The following is a 19,339-nucleotide window of genomic DNA, read 5'->3' as shown; positions in this document are numbered from 1 at the left end:
CAGGGTGAAGCAAATTATTACGCAGGCCCTGCAGGCACTCAGCACCTCTCATTTCAGGAGGAAACAAAACTGAATTTCAAATTACAGTTAAGTTTGGGGAATGCTGTGGAAGAATCACTGGCTTCGGAAGTGGGGTTGAAAAGAATGCAGAAAACAGTATATTTTAGTGTTAGAAAATAGAGGGAGACAGCTACAAAAGGCTTTCTCATGCTTTTCTATTGTTTTTCACTTCAAAAAACATTTTGCGGTTGTTAAAAATGGGATGGCTCTAAACTAACAGCAAAACTGCATGCTTATCAGTTCTAGCTTAATTTGGCTAGAGACTGAAATATGATTTTCCCCCTCTCCCCTCACCAAATTGCAGAAGTATCTAATCAAGTAAATAGCTGCAGAAGGCAAAGTACAGGCTTGTAAGCCTGTTTCTTTAGCAAAGGGAAACCAGGGCTTTTTCCATGGAATGATCCTCATGTCTGTGACATTCTCTTGCTGATTTGTCTATCCTGGCTAAGGAAGCTAAAAATTAGGCACTGTTTCAAATTTCAGATGTGTGGTAGCTAATTACAGTACACATGATCTTAATAAAGAAGAGTTACTAGTTATAAAATACATTTGCTCTAGAATTTCCTGGGTAGGAGATGGAGAGTCCAAGCTGCAGAGTGCTACTGCCAACTGGATGGCTTAGGCTGTGATTTTTGTCAATTACTGTTTTTTCTATTTATGTACCTGCAAAGCAGAGATGATAAAATTTGTCTGTGTCCTAATTGCCTTGAGCTTTTAGCAAATATTTATGGACTACATGCAGACATTCAGGAGATGAGTAATTAAATTTCTACATCTTGTTAAATGTGTTTTGTAGAATCTTATCTCTTCCTGCTTTAAACAGCTTCCTCTTTCAGTCTTGAAAGCACTTTCCAGTAGAAATGTTGAAATTTAGAACAGATATTTTTATGCTAATTGGAGCACATTAACCTCAGGTCAAGCTTTGCACCATCTTCCTCACTTCAGCTTATCCTCATGTTTTGTTCCGTAACACCTCTTGACATTTAAGATGAACTGTAGATAGTAAAGATTATAAAACTGCTCCCACTTGTATAAGTAGGAGCTTTACCATTTGTTCCTCTGGAAATAGTATCAGGACCTAGAGAGATGCATGTAATGTCTTGTAAGACTAACATGCATTCTACCTGAACAAATATGACTCCGAGTGCTTTTGAAGCTTGTTCTCTGGTGCTCTGTGAAATGCATGCTTCTACTTGATGAGCAGAATATTGAAACTGTGCAGTACAACAACCTTCACATTAATTTGCTTCAAACAAAACAGCAACCCTGCAACAGGATTGACCAAAAGGCTCCCAGTCACAGATGCTAAATCATACCTGAGTGTAAATGAAAATGCATTAAATCCATGTAAGCACCCAATGCATTCATAATGAGCTGGTGCTGTCACCATAGCAAACTAATGCCAGAAACAGCTTACAGAGGTGGACAGAGCTCTTGTTTTCTAGACTCATTTATTACAATAGATATTACAAATTCTACTTAAACTTTGTTTAAATAGTCAGCACAGAGGTGGAAAAAAAAACTAAAGTAAGTCTAAGACTTTATCAAGATCTTGTTTTTCTGGAGTACTATATGTAACTCAGATATTCCTGGTTACATGTTAAAACTATCCTCTCAGCTCAGAATTTCCTTTAGTTTGGGGCAGGATTTTTAAAAGGAAAAGTCAATGTAATGTACAGCCTCAGGACTTCATTTATCTGACTTCTGCCCCACCAGGAAGTACACTCTGCAGTACTGCAGTCTTAAAATGCAGGAGTTATGCATGCAGGGGTTTTGTGTGCACAGGCATGAAGTCCTGGGCTCCAGGTGACTTGAAAAATCTCTCTGCGAGAAGTGGCTCAGCAGTCACCTGGAAGTACATGGTGGGTTGTGGCAGTGTCTGAACTGGCTTGAGATCCTGTGAGCTGTAAAACGTAAGTTATCAGCACAAGCATCCTCACCTTAAGATTTAGCAACAGCTATGTCAGCAGCTGAATTCAGAAGCATAAGTGAACGGAGCACTAATTTATATTAAGTGTAGAGATGGTGTACTGCCCTGTCAGCACCCTGCTAACATCCCCCAAGACACCTGAAAGTGGACTAATAGCAATCAAGAAAAATGAAGCTGACAAGATTGTAAGTTTTGCCCCAGACCTGTTTTTCAATAAAACTGGGATACATGTTCATTCTGTTTCATCCTCTTCCTGCAATTTAACCCAAGACAACCAAAACGATGTAGTGTGAAAGCAAATTCTGAGGACCAACCTCTGACAGACCACAAGCTTTTAACTTTACAAAATAAGCAGAAAAGGACAAGAACGTACAACCTGTAGCATTGTATCCCACTTGTCCTCTCACAAGTTGACCAACTCCATTAACAGAAAATGCGGTCATGTTTGTCTGTTTTAGCTTGAATCCACCAGATTACTGTAAAGCAGCTTAAACTTGCTTGTTTTGACCCCTCGAAGGCCAGCTGCCACAGGTCTCATACTCGGCCCTATTTCCAGCCAGGTTCACAGAACAGGCATTTTCAGTACAAAGAAAAAGCAAATAAATGCCTCTGTCCTTGGAGTGGCGACCTTGCTAAATTACATAAAGTATCCTGAGCATCTGTTGCAGGTAGGGCAGTGGCCTTCTCTTATGACAGTATCGCAGGAACATGCATTAGTTCTGGAGGATTGATCTTGCAAGGACCCATGCAAGGACATTTCAATGATAAAATGAATAGTTCTTTACTCTGATTATGATGATTAATTCTGTTATGTCAGCAGCCTTTGGCACAGCCAGCAAAAGCAATAGATTTCATATGGGGAAAAACCTGATTGAAGAGCCAAGAACCTTAAAGGGGAATTTTGTGTGGTTAAGTAATAATATTAATGAATGACATACCAACAGCTGTAATTTTACATATATGCTGAAACACACATATTCCTCAGTCCTCTGTAAGACTTCGTACTGATTTATGATTGTATTGTACTTGAAACATCAGTCAAGATAAAAAACTGGCATCGTTGCTGGAACTGACCAGCCACAGATGGACTCAAACTGTGGAAGCTTTTGGCCTCCATGAAGTTGAGCAGAAATTCTATCACAGGTGCCAATTTCACAAACAAGTAATCACTGTTGAACTGGCAGGCATTCTACCTCGCTCATTTTCAGTTTTGTCATGCAAAAGGCTAATCAAGACATCTATCAGGTATGTAATTTAAGCTGGGTAAGTCTTCACTAGTGCATATAACTGGTTTTGATTTTTGAAAGGGATTTGGCTTCAGACAATGTGGTTTCCTCTCCAGTTCTGAAGGCAGGCACTTGACATAAACTGATTGGGTCAAATCCCTCTTTTCAGTTTCTCCCCTCAGCTGCCATAATCAGGTTGTGTTCTTTGTGTGGTTTTTGTCTTGGATGAATTCCAGCTTGTGTCTTTTACGCCTTTGGTAAGAGAGGCATTTAGGAGGGATGTATTAAGGCCAGCTTCCTCAAGCATGTTTTGTTAGGAAATGCTCATCTGGCAACCCTAACATCATTAAAAATTATTCTTGGTAGTGTATGCTCTGCCAACACATAACCTTTAGGTGCTAAGAAAGAGTAGAGAAAGCACCACAAAAAGCAGGTCATTCAACAATCACTTCAGATATTTGACAGATAACAAGAAACAGCTCTCTTGCACTTAAGCATGTTATTTAGAAAGCTGGAGTAACTTTACCTGGCTGCCCTGGCAACTTGATCTGTCTGTTCTTAGAGTTGCTATTCTCTCAACATTCCCCTTTAGGAGGAAACTAAATACAAGCACTTAGATGTGTAGATTGGTAATTAACATGTTGACTTTCAAATTATAATCACTGCAAACACTTCTGCAGGCATCACTTCCTCAGCTCAGATGTGCTGATCACTTGCCTTGGACCAGCGCATTTACACAGAACAGTATTTGAACCTGATATTTTGAATGTCCCTGTGCTTTTTCACCTTATCAATTCATTGGGGTTGTTCCCTATCATTTTTTTCTATCATGTGCAAGGAAAAGAGTTGAAAGCTAGGCACAGAAGAAACTGGCCTCTTTTTGATCTAATGAGAAATTGTCTTACAGATTTTAGTGGCACAGAGGATACACCAACATTTTTATTACAACAAAATTTTGGATTCTCTGGAGTGCACTTGTAATGATGGCATATAGCCCCACTGATTAATATCTAATACTAAAAATGCTGGAAAAGTAATGTTCAAGTACATAGAGAGCCACATCGATTGCCTTGCCTACACAAACAAGGAAGTTATTTTAATGTTGATTTACGTTTGCATACAACCTGCTTTCTACTATTCCAGGGAGATCAATATTTATGACGATTCACTCAAGAATGCAGTTGACTTTTATTGTGCAGACCAAAAATAATGCAGTCACCAACCTACCACTACATTAATGTTACGAAATTAGTTAACAAAATAATTGTAAAAAATAACTTAATTTCTGATGAGCAAACAGAAGCAAGTAGTAGAGCTCTCTCATGTTCCTGTATTGATAGGAGAAAATGGCATTGAACCATTATACCCAATAACTCAAGAACAAAACCACTTCCATTGCTCAGGGGAATAAAAATATTCCTGTTTTCTCCCCCAACCCCAAACCCAATATTGGTTTATATATTAAAAAAAAAAAAAATCTCACTTGGAGTTACTGCAGAAGTTCCATGCTCTTTGCTCTATAACTTGAATATGCAAGTACCTGATAGAGCTATCCTACTGGCACGTACAGAGCTCAAGTGAAGCACTGCCTGGATCCTTTCCGAGTGTTTTTAGCTAGCCAGCGTACTAAACTTAATCTTCTGGTTCCTCATAATGTGCATACCCGCTTGCATAGGTCCTTCCTAAATTCAAATTGCTGAATACGTCTGTGGCTTCAGCATCAGAATCCTTCCCTCCTCCATCGTCATCTTCATCATCATCTTCTGCTTCATATTCATCATATTCATCCTCACGGTCACCTGCATCTCCAGGCTTGCTGGAGGAGAGGTTCTTCCAGTAGGCATCATATCCAGAAGCTCCATCTGCATCTTCACCTCCAGTCTGTCGGCCGAACTTCAAAGAACGCGCTGCAGGCAGAGAAAAATCATCATGTTCCCACCCCTCAACAGCAGTTTGAGCTGAGCATCTGACATTCCATCCTTTTCCACTACTCGGCAAAGAGCACACAATGTTTGACAGCCTTTTTCTAAATCTGATGTTATCAGGTTTAATCCTCACTCTGACAGAACCTTTCTGCTACACACACTATGTCTCCTTGAAGCCAACTTTGTATGAACACTAACTGTCCCCAGAGCATGACTTGCTTTTACCATAAAGCTTTGGTACTCTAGCCAAGAAAACCTGTAATTGGATGTGCTCTGCAGACACAATAGGTATCCTGATTGATTCAAGAGTCGTTGAGGTAGGTTGTACACAGATCATCAAATCACACTTTGAAATTCATTAGCTAGCTTCTTCTAGATGAAGTAAAGGCTTAAGCAGTTATTTTCTGCAATTTTTCCACAACTAAAATCTCAAACTAACCAAAAGCTTTCGCTATTAGGATCAATGATTAAGAACAAGTGACTTCTCGGTTCTAAACTAAGAAACGCAAAGTTTTCTTAAGACAAACATAGCAAAGCTTTGGAAAACAACGGAAAGTAACTGGACTTTACTCATTGTTCTTATGCAGAAAATTAGTCACCAATAGTGCTTGTATTGCTTATTAACTGGAGACACACACTTACTTGACATGCTCAGATCCTTGGTCTGCTGAGTTTCATGGCCACATTTAGGACAGGGAGGCTCTTTTCCTTTTTCCTGCTTGAAAACCTTACTTCGCACATGATCGTCACAAAAGCAAGCCTGTAGGGTGAAAGAAGAGTGAGAAAGCTAAATGTTTTAATCATAGAACCATACTGTTCAGCAAGAAGCAAGCAAAAAAGTGTCTAACAGCAGCAGGGTTTTCTGGTTGGTACTAAAATTTAATGAGCTCTATCTGCAGTGGAACTGGGATCTGTGCACAGAGCAACCATCTTGATAATGAACATAGTTCCATGGTTTCCTCGGGAAGAGGCTGGATAAAAGTGCTGATAAACAAGTAGAGAAGTAGGACATCCAAGGACCATATTATAGCGCTGCTCACAAGGAGCCTGGCAAACTTTGGTTTACACTGACAAGTTTAAATAAGATACAATCAGAGATGTACGCCAGAATATAACTATGCAGTGACCTGAAGGCAAAAGTTAGAGATAGAAATTTCATATGTTGAGCTCCAGAGTGCTAGTGAAGATACCTGGAGAAAGGAGCACTTTGGAAGATTAAATCAATGCCATGGGAGGCTGCAGGGAAATCATATGGAGAGTAAGAAGAGTAAAAGTAGGCAATGAACCAGCACCTGGAGAAATCTGGGCAATGCTGATGATGAAGCAGGTGGAAATTTTATACAGAATTACTTCTGAGTGTGAAAACCAAAAGCCTGGCATCAGCAAATTAATGTCTGCATGTGTAAGACCAGATTAGCTGTGGAGATTGTTTCTACTGGATCCAGGCTGTGGTGTTGCTGGCCAGATCATCACTTGACTGTTTAAAAAAAACCAAACTTTTTCACTTGTCTTAGACCTACACTGGATCAAAACGAATTACAACCCCCTGGATTCCGTTTGGGACCAAGGATTTGTTTTGGTTGGTTGGTTTGGTGTTTTTTTTTAAGGGTCAAACATGGTACAGCTCTAGTTTAAACAGAGGGCTTGACAAACTGAAGATTACCTCTCTTGGCATAAGGATGCACAACACTGGCTTGTGGTTAACAGGCAAGCACAGACTTAAAAAAAGCCCTTTTGATCCCCATAAGCCTGTCTCTAGGCTTCAGATATTAATACAAAAGTATAAATATATTTTAAGAATGTAGGGGAAGATGTGAGAAGGCCTTGGAGGCTAAGAAAAGTAAGTCTAAAGTCATAGCTACTTGCAACTGTCTTTACCTTACAACGCAGACATGAATGCTGCCCAAGTCTGTTACAGGAAACACCTGTTGGAGAAAATCAATATGTAAAATTCAGTACTAAAAAATAACAGATCTGCGATGGTTTTAAAACCTTGCAAAAGTCTGTAATAACACAGCTGAGGCATTTATTTTTAATTCCATAACACAACTGCCCTTTGGCAACATGCATCAGTTATTTTAGCATACAGTACCATTCTATTAAGAGTTTTTCAAGTCTAAGCCTCATTGCAATAATGTCATTTGACACAAAAAATAGAAGTTCAAGAGGGGCAAAAAGTTTAACTATTACTTGAGTTTCTAAACTTTTGCAAACAGACGTTTTAGAACCAGTCTGGTATTAAGTGGTCATCTTGTGTTTCCTTCTCTCACGATGTCAAAAGAAGGAGCACTAGCATTTTGCAGTCACTTTAAACACACCATGACAGCCTTTACCACCTTTATCTCGTTTAAAGGGGACGTGATAATACTTCAAGCTTGCAAACCTCCAAAGCTCAAACACTTGTGTTCTGTATTTTGTCATGTCCTCTGGAAATATACTTTATTGTACACAACTTCAGATGAAAATCTATCCGTTCTGAAAAGAATTGTAGCTGGCACATGAGCTACGAAAATCAGGGTTGGTGCTCAAAATCTTGCTTGTCTTGAAGTTTCAAATCTGTTCCTTTAGTCCACTAGAGGGAGTAAAGGCAACTACCCAGCAACTGGCAGCAACAGCAAGCTGGGTGAACTGTAGTTACTACTCGAAAGGCAGTGATACATATTTTATCGGTCACTGTGCAAGTACTTGTTCCCTTCCTCTTTGCCTTACCCCTGAGGCAGCAAAGTTTTTTTAATCTTAAGTAATAAATATAATGAGCTTTTCACATGAGCAGGACAGCCTCAGGATTTAGCACTCTTATGTATTTAAAGATGGAATGGGAATTGCTAATGCATATATATTCATCATTCCTGGAGTATCTGCATTTACAAAAATTCTCGGGTAGTGATACAAAGTAAGAGTACCTTTGTCACTGATAGAATGGGATTTAGACTACAAACACATGACTGCCTTTAAAGTTCATGTATTCTGTAGAAGTTCAGGTTTTACAACCTTGTTACCACACACTGACAAATTCCTGCCTACCAAAACTGCACTGTGCCACAAAACGTTGAACAACCTCAAAAAAGCAATTTCTCCATTAAAGGTGTGACATACATCTGTGAATTAAAAGCTTCCAGCAATCACTGAACAAGTATTCATGTGAAATAGCTGATGCTGCTTCAATATTGCTGTGCAGGAAGGTATTTTGGCAGAATACATGGGGGGAAGCTAATCAAGGCTTAGAAAATAGCCAGCTGGTGAAAAAAAAGGATGGGAGATGAAAAGGAGATGTGAAATTTCAAAACACACAGACTATAACATTGAAATTGACAACTATTCTGAATTGGGAGAAATCAATTAGGACAAGAGATTAGGCAGTTCTGAAGAAAAGAGTCTCATAGATGACAAAGAGCACTTTGAATTTCTGTGATAAGGATTGAAAACGTTGTAACAGTCAAAATACAAGTTTTGGAAAGGACTAGTGCTTGTCTTATGGGACAAACCAAACAGTAGTAAATGGTGGATATAAATGAAATACTTCTAGAAAAGATTAATTATTTCAAATAGGCATAGTCTTGGTTTGTGTTTGTTTTGGCTTTTGTTTTTTAGCTTCCCTTGACGTTTCCCTCTTTCAGCCAAAGACAAGTAGAGGACTAGAATGAGCCATCCTCTTACAAATATGAGTTTCAGTTCTGGTCACAAAATTAACAAGTTCAAGAGGATAAAAAGTCTTCAAATACCTGAAGACTTTATACCTATCAATAAAAGTGGACACATCTCAACATTTGATAAATCACTGACACACATGTCCACCATCTACTGGTCAGTGAAGAAACTAATACTGAGCTCATCCTCTGGATGAACACTGGTTTTTTTCATTCCTTACATGCTCACGCTGTCTCTCTGACTGATGATGACTACTTCCTGAGTCACAGCCTTCCTCAAGACTCTCTGCTTTTGCCAAATCAACAGATGCTAAAACCCTTCACCAATATTCAGGCCATTCACAGCCATTGGGGAAATTTTAGCCAGACTAACACAGGTAGTGTTATTTAGGGCAGCTGTTTTCCATGAGGAACAGGTATCTAGAAATAGCTCATCATATTGACAGAGAAGTAGAAGAGAGCTCCTTGTCTGAAGAGCTTTGTGGAGTAAAAAAACAGCTTCAGCAGTTCCACCATTTTTCGGCAGTCCTGGCCCCTGCCAACACTGCAACTTTAGAGACTGCTGGATCCTGCAACGGCAACTTCCCAGGAAAGGCCTATAAGGGCCAGGCAGGGAAAAAACTGCCTCATGGAGTCAACATGGACGAAGGCCAGAGACAAAAGCTCTAGTCTAGATAATGGATATCAAAAGCAAGCAGAGAGGAAACAGGCCCCTTCCTCCAGTGGTGGTTACAGCTGTTTGAAAAGGTGATGGAGAGTATTCTTGAGCACAGAGGAAGAAGCAATTGGAGAGTCTTCTTAGCTGTGGTGAAAGGGATTATGAATTAATAACTTACATTTAAATGTCTCTGCTTCCAGAACTTGGCAGCTGGCTTGATGTTCAAACTGATCATCTTCACAGAGAAAATCGTGGCAAAAAGAGCAGGCAAATATTCTGCCTCCTAAAAGATTTATCAAAGCAAAATAATCAGCAATGGGCACACGCATCAAGTTCTGTTCTGCAAACAAGTTAGGCTGTGGTTCTGACTGAAGTTCTCTCTTCTGTTACAAATGCTTTAACAAAAGTCCTATATTAGACACTGCCATTCATTATTATACTGAAAAATACCATGTATCCTACAATAAGAGAAAGCATAAATACAGAGCAAGTATTAACTGTACTTTTCTTCATTTTAATTTGACTATGGCATTAAGTATTTTTTTTTTTAATCAGATCGTTCTCTTTTATTCAGTTTCCTTCCCTCCTACCCCCTCACTTTTGATGCACACTTGGAATAAACCCTTCAATGTATTCTACAAATTGAGATGAGTATGGTTTTCTAAGCAACTGGGAATCCAAATACTTATACTAGCACAGAAGAATGGAGTGGATGGAAATAGCAGAAAATAGTGTGTTGACAATTTGATGCAATGTTTAATTATGTGAAGCACTCTGCTGATAGGACAGTTAATAGTTCAGATTACATAACCACCCCTGAACTGAATACTGTATGTTCCTGAGCAGGTCATATACATTCCCCACTCGTAAGGTCTATTTTTAAAATGGGAAGAATGCTTTGCTTTGAACAAACATGCTGCAAGAACTAATCAGTGAAGATTAAAAAAGCTATGCTATGAATATAGGTACAATAACTTAAGCAATGGGAGGAGAAAAGTACCATTTAGATTTTCCTAAGTGTGAGCAACCTACCATGGTCCCAGACACTTCTTTCACACTCAATACATTCTGCATCTGCGAGAGGGCAGGTACACGCATGTGTGCTCAGACACTTCCTCCCATGACACACCCAAGCTTCACAGAAATCACAGATTGCACCCTGTAATTACAGAAAGATGTCATCTTGGGACTTATGCAATACCTAGAGGGAGACTCTTTATTCCATAATCCTAAACATATCCAAGTATCACTTCTCTCAGTGGGTTCATTCCAGTTGAGTGAGACATTATGAACCACATCTATATTCCTATTGAGACGCTCCACAGTTCATCTTGTTTGTTTGATATTCACTTCTGCAGGGTTAAATATGATGTAAAATAACTTGGTTTTCTCCTTTTCTCTTTTTCACATTTTCCATCTTAACTCTCATGCATGAAAACTGTGTCCCCCAGCTGAAACCTGAGATCTGTAAATGATAACAATGTTCTGGCAAAAATGCAATTTGAAAACATGTCCTGGAAAATGCCACTAGATTCTTAGAGCTGAAATCACTTATTTGGATTTTAAACTGTGCTATATTGGAACACAAGCTCTGCAGCGAGCAAAGATCAAATAACTCCCTAGAAATAAGTTACTCTTTTAAGTACAAGATCTACGCACTGACTATCCCTTAACTGTAGCATTTTAGGAAGCCACCTCAGCCCTTATGTAATAAACTATTACGTGCATTACATGCACACAAAACTAAACCAGTGGTGAATCCAAATTAATTATTGATGAAAATATTGTACCACTGAACCCGTGAGTTTAGGAAATTCAGACTGGGAAGGCTGGCTGTGCTGATGAGAAAAGCTGACTGCAAACTGGATGCAGAAACAGGACTGAGGTTTAGCCCATACAGCATTTAATCCAGAGGCTATGATGTGTCATAACTTGCTTTCCAGAATGCAATAGTAACTTGTCCTTCAAAGAAGAAAAATTCAAAGGCCAAAAACTATCACTAGGAGCAAAAATGATTTTTTTTTAATTAAAATTCCTTCCCGGTGCCATAGAACAGATTTCTCTCTCTGATAATCACGGTCTCTGCATAGGGCCTGCCACCAACACAGATCTGTTAGCATCCAGGACATGTTGGGAGTTTGCAGTTGTACCTAAAAATGCAAGATTTGGGGTTTCAGTAGAAGGGAAAATAAGTTTATGATGTTAAAATATTAAAAAAAAAGTTGGCATGGTGCATGCTGTCATTCCATAATCTGGTTTATCCTTTTTCTTTTTCAGAAAGATTTGCATAGCATAACCTCATGCAGCAATAAAAAGCTATAATTCTGTATACATACCACCATTGCTAGTCCAGTACTGTACACACCAGCATGTTTTATAACACAGTCTGAAGACTTCATCATGCATTTGGTTTTTCCTGTTTAGAAAAGACAAGGAACCAGAAGAAAACTATATAAAAGATTTAAAATTAGAATGAATGTTCATACAAGAGCAGTACTTCAACCAAACACCTGTGCTTGATTGTAAATCTAGGTAAAAATGATGCAAACAAATGTCTGCAACCTGCAGTCCACCCTCACATCTGCCTTAGATCAAATTAATTATTGTCTGTTTTCAGCCCAAATCTCTTTCCTCAGTACTGAGATAATAAGGCAATGTGTTGTATTGCTCTCTGTTTTGAGTCACTGGCAAGAATTTCAAATGTCAAAATATTTGAAATGCTGTCAAACCAAAGAACAAAATTAAGATGAAAGCCAAGCAATGACATCTTTAAAAGTTGCATTTGAAGCTGCTCGTTCTGCCTCACCATAAAAAGCAGTATGTGCTCTGTGCAAGGTTGAGGCCCTCTGCAAAAAAAACATATGCACATGATGATTTAATTTCTTACATGTACTGGGATACTTAGGGTTTTGGTGGTGGTGGATGGGTTTGTTTTTTTCTCTCTTCCAAAACTGTATTAGCAATTAATACCTAGACAAAATAACTCCTCTTAAATGCAGGTATTAGTGGGAGAAAAAACCTGTCTGTATTTAAGTCATTCTGGCACAAGCAAGTAGTTACAGTGATAACTTTCCCTTACTCCTTGCCTCTGACATAAATACCTCTGCCAAAAAGACACACGCCCTGCATGCACTTATGCAAGCAAAAAAAATCTTGTACTTAGCCCAGGCTACTGCAGTGGAGCTTTATCGCTGGTTTAAGCTGCCCTGCCGCAGTTCCCTTTGGTGAATCTGCTATTGCCTGCTTAGAGAAACCACCAAAGGGGTGCTCCCTGCAACCCCACTGAGGAGCTGACAAAGCCAAACTGTACTCTGAAAACATCATTAAATTCCAGTATGCAGCATCTAATGAGCTTTGTATTAAATCACACCTCAGATACCAAATGGCACTTGGAGTGGTGGGCTGAGCTGGGGATTGGAGGTGGTGGGGGTATGACTGGATCTGGAGCACTGCAGCACAGCTACGTTGCTCCCATCCCTCAGGAATTCCTCTAAGAAAGTTTCTTAGAGAACTGGTTTATAGGAGCTGTCTCCAACACTTGATTAAGCACAAAACAGCTCTAATAATGGTCTTTGTTTTGGAAAACCCTGGGACTTAATAGAATTCTGTGGTTGTTATTAGGGATGCTTTTCCTCCAGAAACATAGTGCAGATTAAGATAAATTCAACAGACAGGAGTCAACTTCAGATGTATAATATACTGCAAGATAGACAGCACCTTTTTACTGCTCCACTGCATGATGACAGAAGGAAGACTTACGAAGGATGACACACTGCCATTGCACACTAACAGCCTGGCTTCTAGAAATGCTCAGAAACTGCAGGTCCCAACAAAGGCACTGGAAGCTGCAGATGTCAGCAGCACTGAGAGTCAAACTACAAAAAGAGCCAAACTGCTTAACTGAAAATCTGCAAGGACGTGTTAAGATGGTATAACAGCAAAATTCACCTCAAAGTATGAAATGATTATCAACGTCCCCTGCAAGAAAGCAGCTGTTTAAAAAAAAAACGGAAGGGTATTTTATCCTGATTTGTAGCAGAGTTCTGTCATTAGGAGTCCTTCTCTTCTGACTTCAAAGCATCAGCCCTCTAGCATATAAATAACATGACCAGGTTGTTCTCAATCCTAAAAGGCAGCAAGAAAAATTCTTCCAAAGATCAAATACTGCAGACTTGCACACTTCTTGGGGCCAAAGGGGCATACACATTAGCAAATGATCAATCAAAATCTCAAGGAGGAGATCCACAGCAGATTTAAAAGAACCTGCTCCACAAATCACAAAGGTACTTTAAGACAAAGGTACTCTAAGTGCAGAGAGTTTAACACCACAAACAGGACTGAGGATAGCATGTTCTCCTTCATTACTTCTACTTACCACATTGTGCACAAATGGGTAGTTTTTGAACCGAGTTGCAGAAGTAGCAAAAAGCTCTATTCTTCTGTCGTCTAGGCATACAGAGGGGGAAAAGAAAAAGCAATGTAAGCAAGCATTAGAAAGACACATAAAATATTTGAAACCAATTCAATTGCTAGGTTTAGAAAGGAAAAAACACTTACCTTTGGCACTTATCACATTCCTAAAGAAAAGAAATGACACTGGTAATTATTTTTATTCTACATAAAATAAGACCTAGATTCAGAGACCCTGCAGTGACTCTGAATTAAAGTTCTGATCAGAAACCAAACTTTTTATTCAAGTATTATACCTCTGATGCAAATGTAACCTTAATTATAAAGGATGGATGGTTGGAGGAATGACATTCTAGTGGCACTAAATACAACTAATATTTATGACTGGGTTTACATAATTTAAAATCAAGCATTGTAATATGAAATACGTTTGGTTATTTTACCATCGAAGCATTACAAGGATGTTTGGCTAAATCTATGTTGGCTCTTGAAGCCCTTATCTGCTTTTCACGTTCACGGCGGTTCTCAGCTTTCTTACGAGCACCAGTCTTCTTCTTAGGCATTTTTCACGACCTGTAGGGGGGAAAGAATAGGTTTGTAATGAATGCACACAAACCTATGTATGGAACTACATGGATACACAAGACAAATCCAGCACTAAAACTGGATCTTGGAGTTCCCATGTTAACTGTGCTTCATCTCCATTTCCTTTTTTAAAGGTTTCTTTTCAACTGTAGAATAGGGGGCCAGTCCCTTAGCAAGAGTCATGTGATGAACCATGAAGAATCTTGTGATCTATAAAAGACTTTGCTGTCTTAAAACTTTGCCTTAACTATCTTTGAAGTGTTTTACCTTTAAAAAAACAAAGCCTAACTGCTATATTTTGCTGGTTTGTGATGGGCCTCTGGTTTTGTTTTGCCTTGTCTATTTGTTAAGGACAATATTCAGTTCATTTCCTCTTTCACTTCGCTCTCTTCTGATGCTCACTAACTACTTCAATCAGTTGAAAAGGATTCTTCAGGTGAGCGAATCATGGTGTACTGCAAAAATGCAAATTTCACACTTCATGAAGGCTTAGAAAACAAAATGTCATTACATGGATTTAAGAGTTAAGGCAAAGTGATGTCTGTACTGCTTATTTATCATTCTTGCACATTAGCAATAATGGAGATGAGTGTGCATTGATGTATTGCTTTGAAGGCACCACTGTTTCCCAAGAAGGGTTTATGCTAATTTAAACCCATGTAGTTCAGTGCATCCATCCATCTAGTTTTAACATCCTAGGAGGTAACCAGTGTAATACAGTGGTGAGACCATCAGGGAATCAATCAGATCACTGCTCTCCTGTCATCTCCAGAATGAACTGTGCAGTACTCACATATGCTGTATTACTCTGTGCTTATAATAAATTAGGCAAGTGTTATACTGACTTCATGAAATGGCCAACTGGGTGATTAAAGGTGTGATCTGATGTTAGAGTTTCTCTTGTTAACACAGGCACCCAAGATAGACACCCTCCCTTATGCTCCATCTTTATTATCCCCTTATTTCTGCTGATGTAACTGTTGGTGTTACATTCTAAACCATATACAGGTTAAAAACAAAATCAAAAAACCCAAACCGCATGATGGGACAGCTCTGACCAGAGCAAGGTTCTGCTGATTCCAGTAGGTCAATGCGTGGCTACTGGGGCCACTGGGCTGAGGAAACGGGAGGTACCTACTCTCGCCAGCCTCATCCCTAACTCCGAGCAGACATGTAGACATGCATGCTGACAGCTGTAAAGAGAACTGTGGCATCAACAGGCAGTGAACTGCAGTAGCATTTTAAATTTGGAAGAAAAATTAGTATCTTTGCTCAAAAGGTCTTACAAAATAAACCAAACAATCCTAACTTTTCCACATAAAGAAATATATTGTCCTGGCCAAATACTAAAATTTGGTTTTTATAGAACACATAAATCAGTTTTCTCACCCTGTAGCATTCTGCACTGTGTTTAAATTGTATTAGTGTCATATTTTGTAGTCAGAATCGTATTGCTGAGATGCCTGCTGGCAATTGTCATTATTCTAGAGCGTGACATTTCTGATGCTGGGAGTCCAATATGAGGCTGCACGCTAATTTTCAAACTGCTTGAATGCCAAGTTAACAACAGAATCTAATGGTTAGTATTTATACCTTGACTTCTTCTCATTGCCTCATAACTGAAAACAGCAAAATGACACACTGTTTTCATAAAAAACACCGTCTCAATGACTACTGAGGACACAGATTATGAAAAATAAAAGCTTTAAGATGGTAGTTTTTAGAAAGTTTGCATTAAGCTAAATAATAAAACTACGAAGTTGAGTCCTTTGAACAAAGCTACCAAATCAATCCAGGCTTTTGAACACCAGCCAATAAATAACTATCCTATAGATCAGTATTCTATCACTCCCTCTGAGCTTCCATTTAAGATGTTTCTGGTCTTTTCCCTGAGTTCTAAGTTTTTAGGGAAATTACCATCTTTTCATTTTCTGACTAGAATATAATAGTGTTATGATGGCAGAAATTATGACAGTAAAAACTTCGTTTATCTGCAAAGTCCTTTCAAATCAGAGTATCGCTCTTGTAAAAGCATTGATCAGTATTTAAAAATGCCTCTGCAGTATATTCTATTTCCTCTTTTTGGCAACACTTCTGTCATCTGAGGCTAAATGATGACTTAAAAATGCATTTAGGCACCACAACACATTACCAAATGCTCAGACAGAAATGACTCAGTGGAATCTGTCTGTGGTCCAGCTCCCCTGCAGGGTGCATGGGACAGAAAATTGCCTCTCAGGAGGACCAAAAACAAGTTATCAAGGAAATGCTTACAGTGAGCTACTCGAGACCTACCTGCCAGAAAGATTTTGCTTAAACAGTTATTTCTGGTGAAGGCAGAGACTTACAGCCATGCTTGCACCTCCTTTTCAACTTATGATGCTGTTATGAAAGAGACTGCCCAGGACACAGCAGGTCCAAGCCCCAGAAGGTATGACCTTGCTGCCCTACACAGCATGCAAGCTCCTGAACTGGACACACTTCTGCACAAGGAGGTTTTCTCCATTTTAAGTTTTCTGCTCTAGGGCAAATGTTCCAGTGACTGGGTCAGAGCAGCAGCAGGAACAAGAGTGGCTCCCCAACTTAATGGCTGGTGGTGTGGCACACACAGAAAACACAGGTGACAGGAGGCTGTGCATAATGTGATCAGTAGTTAAAAGGGAAAGCCCTAAAATGTGTGTTGGGAGGACTGGGATTTCTGCACTTTGTGTTTCATTCTGTAAAAGTTTTGTTTGCTGTTCCTCGTGCTCTATTATTTGGCAAGGGAAATACAGGCAAAGACAGCAGGGTTCCCACCACAGCTCCAAAGACTGCTCACATATTTAAACTGATGGTTGTGCTATGTCAAATACATAAACAATGACTGTCATCTAAACTCTGCAGAGGTTGTACCATGTGTATGCCATTCTTCCCCCCTCTTGAAGACTTGTCCTTGACGAAGTATCAAAGACACACACCAATTCTGCAGCAGACAGGAAAGCAGATTGCACCAGCTGCTTTCTGGATCTCTGTTCTGAGCACGACATTCCCTTGCGTCATATTATCTTATGTGATATGCTAACCACCCTGTTGTCACAAATATAATGAACAGCTGTAACAAGCTATTCATCTGGGGATGTGGGGGAACTGTTGGTTTCTCTTGTCATGCAACTCAAACACCAACACCCAAAGACGTTTTCATATTTCAAGATTTCTTGTACTTGACCATCAAATAGTTTCTACTCAATGCATATACATCAAAAGAAGAATCAGGGTGAATTTGCTGGGTCACACCTGATCCCATTCAGAATTCAACAAGATCTGTTTTAACACCCTATACAAGCTTACAACGTTTAAGAAAAAGAAATCCTGCATTAGCACTATTCTGTAGTTACGTCACTCCAGTCCGTGATTCCCTCTATTAATGAGCTCACGTTCAAGGCACCGGGACTTCAGTGTCTTACTCGTATGTTAGTAACGCAGGGGTGAACGGCGCCTGCTGCCACAGTGCCTGGGGGCTGCTGCCTTGTGGGTCCGAGGTGCACGGTGTTCCCCTGGCACGTCTCTGACCAATTCGATTCCCCTTCTGGAAACTCACCGGTAACAGCTGCGCAGCGTGAGAGGCCGACGCGCTCTCACCGCCCGACTTAAGGCTGTTCCGTGAAACGCCAACAGCAGACGAGCTTTTCGCAAAGCACACCTTGTCAGCTTGCGATATTTCACCTCATTTTTAGTGTTTTACCTACGTCCCCAAACCGTGCCGCCAACACGTTTCCAACCTGGCTCGACGCGCTCCGTGTTTCCCGGCACTGATCTCTGAGGAAACCAGCCACCGCCTCGCTGGCTCAGGCGGGGAGGCCACGGCGGGCCGGGGCCGCCAGCCCGCTCGCTCCCTCCGTCCCTCCGCTCCGCTCCGCTCCCCTCCCCTCCCGACCCACCGTCCCACAGGCACCGTTGCCCTCCGCGCCCACCTGGCTGCAGCGGCTGTGCGGAAGCCGGAAGCGGCTCGGTGCGCTGCTGTGCACTGCCCGCCAGGCCCGGCCCGGCGCGGCAACGCTGGAAGGTTCCGAGGGGCGCCGCTGGGACCGGGTCTACTCAAGCGGCCGTCCCTCTCCCGCCCTCGCCTTATGGTGTGAGGCGCCGCACTCCCGGGCGGCAGTCGGGATTAGGGTAGAGGGGCACACCGGGAGCTAAGGGGATCTGGGGAGAGGCAGAAGGAGCTGAGGCTGTGTTTGAGGGGGGTTAGGGAGAGAAACAAGTGGTAAAATAGCAAGCCGGCGCTTCTCCTCACAGAACGGCAGTGTCCGCTGGTTGAGCATCGAATGTCTGGGAGCCAAGGGCACGATTTTCATACTGCAGGCAGAGACGTGAGCAGAGTTTTGGGAGGAGACATCAAGTAAATACATAGATACTGAAGCCAGCACTCTAAGCAGGAGTAGTTAGCACCCGCAGCTTTGTGTACTGCTGAGCACCTGGTGCACTTGAATCTTCTTGGATTACAAAAACCCAAACAGTTATCTCCCCATGCATGTTTGTGTCCTGAAGAGGAAAAAACAAAACCAAAACAAACCAAGCAACAACAAAACCCCACACCTTTTTTAGTGTTATTTTGGGGCTCCTAACCAACATGATCTTTCTCTTCTCTTGGTTTTACTGTGGTTGGGAAATGATCTAAAATGTTTTTAATAAGCTGTTTGCATGGATGTTACTGCTGGTTGTTCCATCCTCAAATCTGGTTTGATTTCATGGCGATCGCCCCTCAACTTTTACTTGACAGAGACCAAATTTAGGGCATAGTAATTGCAACAGTTAGTTGCGATTGTAATTGATTAGAGTTGGCACCTGAAAAGTTATCTATGAACTCTTTCGTTAGTGGCTTCAAAACGAGGTATTTTTTTTAATCTTAATGGTAAGAATAC

General features: G+C 40.5%; 1 protein-coding gene and 1 long non-coding RNA gene across 6 annotated transcripts; one reads left to right on the top strand and one right to left on the bottom strand.

Annotated features, from left to right (window-relative positions):
• The first annotated feature begins 3,095 nt into the window (after positions 1-3,095).
• On the top strand, positions 3,096-10,092 carry LOC130604615 (uncharacterized). Its single transcript, XR_008973496.1, has 2 exons — positions 3,096-3,235; positions 9,647-10,092. It is a non-coding gene; the product is annotated as an uncharacterized LOC130604615 (long non-coding RNA).
• ZNF330 (zinc finger protein 330) lies at positions 4,388-18,513 on the bottom strand. Of its 5 annotated transcripts, none has more exons than XM_057419229.1 (10): positions 18,392-18,513; positions 14,300-14,429; positions 14,004-14,023; positions 13,822-13,892; positions 11,783-11,862; positions 10,479-10,605; positions 9,625-9,729; positions 7,020-7,066; positions 5,784-5,901; positions 4,388-5,123 (listed from the first exon to the last, which is right to left on the bottom strand). In XM_057419229.1, exons 2-10 carry the CDS (start codon positions 14,417-14,419, stop codon positions 4,849-4,851), a joined length of 963 nt encoding a protein of 320 aa, XP_057275212.1. In that variant the 5' UTR covers positions 14,420-14,429; positions 18,392-18,513; the 3' UTR covers positions 4,388-4,848. The 5 variants fall into 5 exon arrangements, with proteins under 5 accessions (XP_057275212.1, XP_057275231.1, XP_057275222.1 ...); XM_057419248.1 differs by lacking the exon at positions 18,392-18,513 and adding an exon at positions 18,200-18,312; XM_057419239.1 differs by lacking the exon at positions 18,392-18,513 and adding an exon at positions 18,163-18,281.
• Between the last annotated feature and the right edge of the window lie 826 nt (positions 18,514-19,339).

The sequence above is a fragment of the Pezoporus wallicus genome, unplaced genomic scaffold (genome assembly GCF_028554395.1).
Source record: "Pezoporus wallicus isolate ANWC-B61680 ecotype Strahan unplaced genomic scaffold, APGP_CSIRO_Pwel_v1 contig_6597, whole genome shotgun sequence".
NCBI lineage: Eukaryota > Metazoa > Chordata > Aves > Psittaciformes > Psittacidae > Pezoporus > Pezoporus wallicus.
This window is presented reverse-complemented; position numbering and strand designations above follow the sequence as displayed.